This window comes from Penaeus japonicus, unplaced genomic scaffold, assembly GCF_977035675.1.
Source record: "Penaeus japonicus unplaced genomic scaffold, GWHDUDI00000001_assembly GWHDUDI00000016, whole genome shotgun sequence".
In the NCBI taxonomy this organism is placed as follows: Eukaryota; Metazoa; Arthropoda; class Malacostraca; order Decapoda; family Penaeidae; genus Penaeus; species Penaeus japonicus.
In genome coordinates this window covers 20158360-20168359 of record NW_028234418.1, presented here as the reverse complement: position 1 = coordinate 20168359, position 10000 = coordinate 20158360, and the positions used below count along the sequence as shown (strand labels likewise).

The window sequence follows — 10000 nt, the reverse complement described above, 5'->3', positions numbered from 1 at the left end:
AATCCCGTGTTGGCACCTGTGCAGTCGTCGCCTCCCCCCTCCCTCTTCCCCCAGTCTCCCCCCCTTTCCTCTTTAGCGCTGACCAGTTCAAAGTTGAAACACACAGCCGCAGTGGTTGTCTAAGGCCGTCGCAGAGTGGATGGTTCTAACTGGGGGCGTGAGACAAAACGTTCTTACTTAACCGAGGATTTTCTTAACTTCTTCTCAGGTAAGGAGACAATGGTGTTTAGTGTTGCTGTGTGTTAACCATGATTGCGGGATATTTTGAGTGTGTTAGTCTGCCTAAGTGTTTCCTCGTGACAACGTCTAAAACACACTGTGAAAAGCGGGTGTGGATTTGAGAGCGTTGTATCGTGCAGACACATGTGTTATATATTTAACCTCCAGGTTTTGTGTTCACTTGGCAATAGGTATGTCCACTGTGAGGGAAAAGAACATAGCTTTTTGTCTTAGGCTTACATTGAAACGGCAAGTCTTCATAATACCAACGTCGAAAATTGGACCTTACTTTGATATTCGTATTTATTAAACAGAACTAAATGGCGATAGTTTTTTTGTTTTGCATATTTATTTTTTTGGTGACTTGCAAATGTCAAGAGTGGCGTTGGTAAGGGTACATGACCAGCAATCACTTCCTTATACACCCCGGAAAGCCCAAAAGACGAGACGAAACAGTGCAATTTTCCCGACGACAACGAAAGGAAATCTTTACGTTCTTCGGCGTGAACGAAAAGGGAACTAAAGAGCAATTGAAATGCATAGATGCCATGACGAAACAAAAGTGAGCAAGTGTTTATTGAAGACAAAACACTGCTGGCGTCTGAACCACGCGGTGATGGTAGGTAGTCAGGCAGCGACCCTGAACTAGTGAGTGTACCAGCTCATCCAATCAGAGTCGGTATTTACCCACTTCCTGTTTAGCATGATTGACCATTCCGAGGCCATTAAATCAAATCACAGGCGAATAATTAAATTTTGTTGTGCATGACTTCAATAGCTGGGTAGACGTGTGTGCGCGGGGAGTGTAGTAGAACAGGCGTGTATTATGTAGAGGAACGAGAGTGTGAGAAGCAGAGCGCGGCTATTTCCTGATTAGAATGTGGACTCACGGTGACGGGAGCGAAGGCTGTGGCGGAACACGGTGCTACACTGTTGATGCAAGGACCTTTGGCTTTCCTCGTGGAGCTCTTGTCCCTCACCAAGGATTCTTAGAACACATGGCCTTTGCTCGGCGTGCGTAATTTGTTTCGTATTGTGAAACGGCTATAGTCTCTACAACGCGTACAATACATGCGGCGCTCGTGTAGTTCTAGGCCCCCGTGCACGCGAAAGAGAGGGAATTTTACGGTTCGTAGAAGTGTGATATTATGCGACAATATTCATCAGCGAAATGTAGATGGAAGCCATAAACGTGTCCAGGTATTACATCCGGGAAGCGAGATGTAGGAATTTGAGAGAGGAAGAGGAGGAGAATAAAAAAAAAATTATTACATCCCATATATCCTTGCGCGGTTGAAGGAGGTAGATATTATATGGAAGATGTAGCAGTATGTAGGCTCACCTGGTGGTCGCTGTAGCAGGCGTGATGGAAGGAGGGGGGAGGGGGTCGAGGGGTGGGGCATAGGGAATAGGGGAAGGGGGGAAGGAGGGGGTGAGAGAGGAGGCTAGCAACGCTGTGCTCACTAACACAGGAGGGCTGCCGGGAGCACCTTTAGTTGTTTGCTTCTTTCGGTGGGTCTTGGTGTGTCGTGGCGGTGTCGTCCACGTATCTCGCATCTGTACGACAGTGGAGGTGAGGAAACAATAATGCATTCTCTCTCTCTCTCTCTCTCTCTCTCTCTCTCTCTCTCTCTCTCTCTCTCTCTCTCTTCCATCCCCTTAAATACTTTCTTCCTTCTCCCTTACTTGTAATTGTAATGCATGGCTACCAAAAGCCACTCGTACAATATACATATATAGGCTGCGGCGTCTATTTTTTCCGTCTGGCTTGATTGTGTGTTTGTTCACTGATCGTTTATTTGTCGAGCAGGTTAACTGTAACACACGGATGGGTCTTGGCTGCTCTTTCCGCGGATGTAGCTCGGTAATTTACATATCCTGTAGTCTGTCTCTGGCTATAGCTGTCTGTCTGTTCTGTCTCTCTCTGTGTCTGCCTCCAACTTCATCCTCTCTGTTTTCTTTCTGTTTCTCTCTCTCTTTATTTCTCTCTATATATCGCTCTCCCCTCTCTCTTTATTTCTTTCTCTATATCTCGCTCTCCCCCCTCTCTTTATTTCTCTCTCTCTCTTTATTTCTCTCTCTCTCTTTATTTCTCTCTCTCCCTCTCTCTGTCTCTCTCTCTCTCTCTCTCTTTCTCTCTCTCCCCCCTCTCTCTCTCTCTCTCTCTCTCTCTCTTCTCTCTCTCTCTCTCTCTCTCTCTCTCTCTCTCTCTCTCTCTCTCTCTCTCTCTCTCTCTCTCTCTCTCTCTTTCTCTTTCTCTTTCTCTTTCTCTTTCTCTTTCCCTCTCTCCCTGTGCGTGTATATATCTCACTCAGCGTCGCGCATGTTCTAACGTGGTGTATTGTTTGGGCAGAAGCGAGGTGGGGAAGAGGAGGGGGGGGAGGGGGACTGTCCTTAAGGTCGAGTTGGATATTGTTTTGTTTTTTTAAGTCAAAAGCTTTTTCAATATTATATTTATATTATTTCTGATTCCTTTCTTGATTTTGATAAGATGTTACTGTGCCTGTTATTGTCTCTCCATATTATTTCTCCATATCATTCTCGCCTTCCCTCCCTCTCTCCCTCCTTCTTCCTTCCTTCCATACTCTCCGTTCTGAAGGTAAAGGCATTACGTACCTTTAGGAGGAAAGGGATACTGATTACATTTTTTAGTGGTTTGGGCGTCGGAAGGTGGGTGAGGGTGAGGGTGAGGGTGGCGGGAATGGTGTTTAATAGCCGTGTGTCGGTCAGGTTGATGGATTGTATTTTTTGTGATGCGAATCTGAGGTTAGCAACCCCCCTCCCCCTCCCCCTCCCTCCTCTTTTCCATTTCTCCCTCTTCGTCTCTCTCATTTCCACCTCTCCTCTCCCTCCTTCTCTCATTTCCACTCCTCTCCTCCCTCCCTTAACATCCCTTCCCTTAAATCTTTCTCCCTTTCTTCCACCCTTCATCCCTCCTCCTCATTTCTCCCTCTTTTCCTCTTTCTTTTTCCTCTCCCCTTTTCATTCTTATTCCCCTCACAATCATCGTTGTTCTGTTGTTTTTGTTTTGCTGTTTAATTCGAACATTTCCGTATTAATTTTCAGTTCAGTTTTATTGTTATCAATGATATATATTTTAAAACATAATAAATGTTTAATGATATACGTTTGCTTACACCATAAAGGGGAGGGGGTGGGGGGAGTTTATTTATCTCTCGCGGATGGAATGACCTGTAATAAATTTAGTTTATCTTGACATCAGCTTTGATTTACAAACAAAAAGATTAGGGGGAAAGAGAGGGAGGGGGAGCGGGATGGGGAAAGAAAAGGGAGAAAGGGGAGGGGGAGGGGGGAGGAGCTATTCTCCCCTCCCCCTCTCCTTTCCTCCCCATGCTCCCTTTCCCCACCTCCCCATACTCCCTGCCTCCCCCCATTCCTTCTTCAAATGTTAATACTTCCGCACTATAGGGATGCCGTTCCCACGCCCCCTTTGGAAGCAATCTCTAAAAATCGCACACAGTTGTCGACTGAGTTTATGGTGTGAGTCGAATGGCAGATATTGTTTTCAACCAATTGTCCGAAAGCTATAAAGATGGCCTCGACTTCGACTTCGGTGGCCGCGGAGATGGTCCATCTTTATTTTCTCGTTTCTTTTTCGGTTTATGGCGACCCGAAGAGCTGCAAGATTCATACGCCGAGGGAGGAGGGAGGGAGGGAGGGAGGGTGTCTAGGAGGAGAGAGAGTAAGGGGGAGGGGGCAGCGGTAGAGGCAGGGGGTAGGCCTATGTCTTAACTATATTGCTGGGTCTCATGCCTGAATAAACAAAAGTATAGGAACCGCCGCAGGAATAACGGCATCTCGGAGGCCCGCGCCGACGAGGAGGAAGCGAAGACCAAGAAAATAAGGAGCCGCATTTTTCTCTCTAAGAAATTTAATTGTTTACCAGAATTTCATATTTGAGAGAAAGAGAAAGATAGAAGCCGAACTTTTGACATCTATTCCTCAAAGGACAGGAAATCGCCTTTCGAATGATCATAATCCGCATTTTGTTTCACTCTGCTGGAGTAACCGTCCTCCAGCCGTTTCCCCTCCGCGCGCGCTTTTCTCTCGCTCTCCCGCATGATCCAGGGCTTCATGGCAGCACACACCATTGCAGTAGGATGCGATACCGTAGTTTCCCTTGATCCTTATCTAAAAAAAAGTATTTCGAAAATAATCCATATAGAGATGTTAAATGGCGCCCTCGAGCGGCGTGGAATGCTGGTGATTAGAGAGACGTCTATTATAAATTATTCTCGGGTGAGTTACTACACTAAATTCCATCTGTGTCGGTCTTGGATGTCCAGCTAATAAATACATTTTAAGACGAGGCCAGAGTTACAAAATGTGGGGTATAGGTTGTTATTTATTTTCTGGGCCGAGCGTCACGCCATTTTCGCTCCTCCGCTCCTTAGGCGTAGAGGCCATATGGAGTGATCGATGCATCTCGAGGCACCTTCTGCCAATAACAGGGCGATGTTGCCATATTTCACGTTGCCGTCCCATGTTTCAGACGGAATCAAGATGAGATAGACGCGGAAATACTTTCATCACTGCCATTATTCCCCCGTTAACCCTTGCATAGACACGTTTGAGTGCTTTAAGAAGGAGCTTGCTTCCTATGTCTCTCTTGAGTCTTCAAGACATTGTCTTGTGAAGCCATTTTTTAGGATGGCCCTTGCTCGCGAGTTGCCATCTCGTAAATTGAGAAGTGGGGGGATGTGGCCGTAACGAGGCGTTCTTGCCGCCGCCGACGTACTCGATGCAGCCAATGAAAAAGTGCAAAAAAAGTTCAGTGTAATAGGCTTTACTGAATGAATGAAATCTCTGTTGTTACCATGCTCTCCCTGGCGACATGCGGCAACCTTCGGCGTCCAAACCACGTGACTGAATTCGGTAGGGGGAGATGGGGGGAGGGAGGGGGCCTTCAGAATGACCAAGATAATCAGGTTCTACCTTTGTGATTTACAATGAAAATACTCCAAACAAAACTTTTGCTTTCTGCTCCGGTGAGACACGAGGAGGAGGAGGAGTAGGAAAGAGGTGAATATGCAAATGCGAATGTGTGCACAGTTTAGCAGTATGATGTTTCTCAAGACATAGGTCTGTCTCCAGGCTATTCTTGGAGAGAGAGAGAGAGAGAGAGAGAGAGAGAGAGAGAGAGAGAGAGAGAGAGAGAGAGAGAGAGAGAGAGAGAGAGAGAGAGAGAGAGAGAGAGAGAGAGAGAGAGAGAGAGAGAGAGAGAGACCTTGATAATATTAAGTCATAGCTTAGAGTATATATCCACCTGGAAGCGGATATGTGATTACTGGATCAAAGCTTAGGCAGTTGATATATAAAAAAAGAACAGAGATTGTTTATGACTGACAGTAGGTTATTCAAAGCTCTAATTATTGCAAAATTTGACTCCGACCTTTGTAACGCTCAATTATACCATTATGGTATTATTATAATTTTCCTGTTCTCTGTATATTAATAGGGAATTAGAATTCGGATGTGTTACTATTGATCTGAGTGCAAGTAAATACCGAGTAGTGTTATATGGCCGTGGATTCTTCGTCGACTGTATTTCAAGTAGCATGACTAAGGCTCAAAATTAAACCTTGCGTAATCTCTAATTGGTTCCCCTTCTTCATTATGAAGTATTAATGTCACAATTATATCTCACGCATCTTTTTTCCTACTGCCAGAAACTCTTTTTAATCAGCGCCGAATTGTAAATACGGCTGCCCCGTGTGTTGGTGCTTCTCTTATTTGCTATTCTCTTCCTTTCGTTAAAGGAGTATTGCCGAAGTAACTGATGTTTCTCCTCTCCCGTCCAGGTCAGGTGTCCTTGGTGTGCGGCGGGCAGCTTAGGCCGACTCACAGAGAACGGACGGGTCCCACACTCCCTGGCGGTGAGCGCGCCAAAACGGAGCCAGCGCCCGTCGAGAGCGCACGTGTGTCTCTCACTCTCCCGCGGTCACTCGAAGTTCCTCTCTTGTTGGACACGTGTGCACTTAAGGTCTCAGTGATGCCCCGGCCAGCAGAGGTACGAGGCCGGGTCCCCGTGGGCCGGAGCTAGCCATGGCGAGTGGGTCGCACCACTGCAAGGACTGCGGCTTGTATTTCGAGAGCGCGCGGTCCCTCGACGTTCATCTTCAGTATCACAAGGAAAATTTAATGAACATGTGGATGGGAAGTGAAGAGCGTCCCCGAGAGGGAGGTGCCCCGGCGCCCTCACCTGTGCAGGGAGAACTGACGCCCCTGGGAGTGAGCAGCAGTGAGGGGGGTCTAGTGAGCAGTTCGGTTCAGAGTGTGAATTCGGGAGTGAGCTCGAGTTCGTTTACGGCGCCTTCGCCCATGCAGTACGAGTACAAGATGTCCCCGGGCCTTCAGTCTCCTCAGGGAGGTGTTGTGCCCCAGGGTCCGCCCTCGGGCCACGGCCTCTCCGTGGGCTTCCCCCAGCAGTCCCCGGGCGGCTACTACCCCGACTACGGGCAGCAGCAGGCGCACCACCAGCCGCAGCCGCAGCAGCAGTACGGCGCCTACCAGACCGGCTTCCTTAACGGCGGCTTCGACGATGGCTTCTATGGGAGGCCGGCGGCGACCACTCCCAGGTTCCACCCCTACATGGGGCGCTCCCCCGTGCCCACGCCCTCGCCCGGGAACACACACTCCGAGGTGAAGGACGAGCTTCCGACGGCGGACACGCCCGAGATCCTCGACCTGGACTCACAGAAGGTCCTCGGCAGCGGCGGCATGCAGCAGCAGCCGCAACAACAGCAGCAGCCTCAGCCACAACCACAACAGACAGGCCCTCTGCCGCCCATGTGGCGCCCACACGAGCAGTTCGGGCCACCCAGCAGCATGGCGCCTGCCATGGGCGGCCTCCCGCCCATGCAGCAGCCAGGCTTCCCGGGTCCTCCACAGCCTCCGCCGCAGCACCTTCCCGGCCTGGGCGTCGGCAGTGCCTTCCACTCGAGCGGAGGCGCCATGGGCGGCTACAACCCGCAGGGCTTCGGCGCCGCGCCTCAGGCCATGAGCAGCCCCAGCTCGGTGTATGGGGCGCCGCCGCCCTCGCCCCGGGACGCGGGGCCGCCCTCCGAGTTCGCCTCCAACGTCAAGCGCCCCAAGAGCTTCAAGTGCGAGGACTGCAATAAGTGGTTCACGAGCCACGGCCACCTCAAGCGGCACTACAACACGACGCTGCACAAGAACATGACGAAGCTGAACGGCGGCAGCGCCTCGCGCTCCACGCCCGACCCCACGCGCCCGCCCATCCTATCGCCGGGCGCCAAGAGCATCGGCGAAGCCTCCAACATATCCAGCCAAGACGAAGAGTCCAACCTCTCCGCGGCCGACGCCTTGGAGACGCCCCCACCGCCCAGCCTTCAGCAGCCTCCGCCTGCTTACAACCCGCCGCCTTCATCGCTGTCGGGCTACCAGCCCCCGGGCGTGCCGGGCCCCTCGCAGGGCCTCCACCCCGCCCCGCCGTACAGCCAGGCGCCGCACTACCTGGGCGGCGAGCAGCCCCCGACGGCGCCCACGCTCTACCACGGCCACTTCAGCACCAACCCCAACGGCTTCGGGGGCCAGGCTCCACCGCCCATGGGGGGCGGTCCCCCTTTTTTCCCCGGCAGCGGGAATAACAACTTCACAAGCTACCAGCCGCAGGGGGGCCACCAGGGCCCGGGGTTTCATTCCATGAGTGAATTCCCCGGGCAAGCCCTAGATGGCTTTAACAGTTTCAAGTTGGAGAGCGAGCGGGGCTTGGGCATCTCACGGTCGCCGGACCCCGTGGGCGGCGACACGGGCTCCGAGGCGTCCATGGACTCCAGCGAGTCGGGCGGCACGACGTCCAGCACCACCACCACCACCACGCCGACCGAGGGCTCCTTCCGGTGCCAGGACTGCGGCAAGCTGTTCAACCGCATGTGCTACCTGACGCAGCACCGCACCACGTACCACGAGGGCGAGAAGCCGTTCAAGTGCGGCACGTGCGGCAAGCGGTTCCCGGACGAAATCTCGTTCAGCGACCACCAGAGCAAGCACGCGGGCGACAAGCCGTACAAGTGCGAGGTCTGCCCCAAGCAGTTCAACCACAAGACGGACCTGCGCCGCCACATGTGCCTTCACACCGGCGAAAAGCCCTTCACGTGTGAGCAGTGCGGCAAAGGCTTCATCCGGAAGGACCACATGCTCAAGCACTTCCAGACGCACCGCAAGAAAGCCATGGCCGCCGCCGCCTCTGCTGCCTCCTCCCACCCGCCCCCGGGCCCACCCATGGGCCATGGCCCGCCTGGCTTCCCTGGTCATCACCCGGGCCACCGACCTGGCGTCCCGCCCATGGCCCACCCGGGCCACGGCCCGCCCGGACACCCAGGTCATCCTCAGCACGTGGTGGCGCCACCTGTTTACTGATGATGGCCCACGCGTGGCCCCGGAGTGGGCGCCGTGTCCCCTCGCCGGTGACCTGGCCCCGGAGTGGGCGCTGCGGTCCCCTCGGTGACCTAGCCCCGCCGGTGACCTGGCCGCATGCGCCCGCGCCCGTCTTCCGCCGGTGCTGAGTTCCTGTGGCCGCCACGCCCTGCATCTACCTCACGCGGCTCCAGCCGCCCTGTGATACCGCGCCAACATTCCATGCCGCGGGCGGCCGCCCCTGTGCCATACTGAACCGCCCGTCGTCCTCGTGGGCGGCGGGCGGTCGCCCCGGCCCGGCCTCGTGCCTCGCGTTCCGTGCCTGAGGCGTCCGTTACCTCGCATCGTGTCCTCCTCTTACTAAGAAACACACCTACTCTCAGAGGCTCAACACTAGTGGTCGCCGCCAGTGTGCAGGGAATCTACCTGTAGCAGTATTGTTGTGGCCGACGCCCATTCGGAGTGGGGGTGTCTCCCCACCACACCCCCTCCCCTCTGAGCCATCCCGTGACCCCCCTGGCTCCTTCCGTGCCATCCTGCCCTTCCTGCCCGGCTCTGCCCCGGGCCCTGTGCCACCGCAGCCCCACCACCGCCCAGTGCCCGAGTGCCAGCCCGCAGACAGTATTACACACATGTTGTAGGTGACGTGCAGTGCCATTGTGTGAAGTGTCAGTGCTTGTTGATTCAATGGTGGTGGTGGTGGTGAAGACACCCGGGTGAGGACAGCCCACCACCGGCGACATTTCGTTGCAGATGCAGCGGCTGTCGCAACAACAGCAAACAACAACAGCAGCAGCAACAACAACAGCAGCAGTAGCAAGAACGGTTATATACAATACCTCACAATACTCGGTATACCTCAGCATGTGTCAAAACTTATGCACAAAACCTAACAGGGTTAGTCTTATGCAAGTGATAATATGCTATTTGGTGTTATGGTGACGTGAATGTGATGGTGACGTCACAATGGAACTTTACCTGTGACTCATGTATGTCTTCAAAGTCTACCAGATTTTGTAGCCATTTTGGCGATTATTATTTTTACATAAATAGCTGTCTCTTTTAAATGAAACAGAAAATAATGAAAAATGCTTTGGTGTTCAGATTAATACCAAAAAAATGATATAATAAGCCCCACGATTTTTTTGTTTCATAGGATCTGACTTCTGAAATGTTATCAGTCATGTCTTCAGGTTTTCTCCCTCCCGGAAAAAAAGGATATGAAAAAATGCAAAAAAGGAAATATGAAATTCAAAACAATTCCATATTTAGGCTGGTTCCTTCACCCTCCCACCTCCCCCTCCCCCTCCGAGGCCCCATGGTTGTGCCTGCGAAGGTGACCTGCCTAAACTACTCATTGGTCCTTGAATTGGCCTGTAAA

General features: G+C 52.4%; 1 protein-coding gene across 2 annotated transcripts in view; it reads left to right on the top strand.

Annotated features, from left to right (window-relative positions):
* The first annotated feature begins 57 nt into the window (after nt 1-57).
* Nucleotides 58-10000, top strand: part of LOC122255315 (uncharacterized) — a 10170-nt gene continuing 227 nt past the window's right edge. The window contains exons 1-2 of one of the 2 annotated variants that reach the window (XM_043019283.2): nt 58-208; nt 6042-10000. The exon at nt 6042-10000 is cut by the window's right edge and continues 227 nt beyond it. In XM_043019283.2, coding sequence (XP_042875217.1) covers nt 6286-8622 — 2337 coding nt within the window. In that variant the 5' untranslated portion in view covers nt 58-208; nt 6042-6285 and the 3' untranslated portion in view covers nt 8623-10000. Of the gene's footprint in view, nt 209-1662; nt 1793-6041 lie in introns of those variants that run through there. The other variant, XM_043019284.2, reaches the window with a different exon arrangement.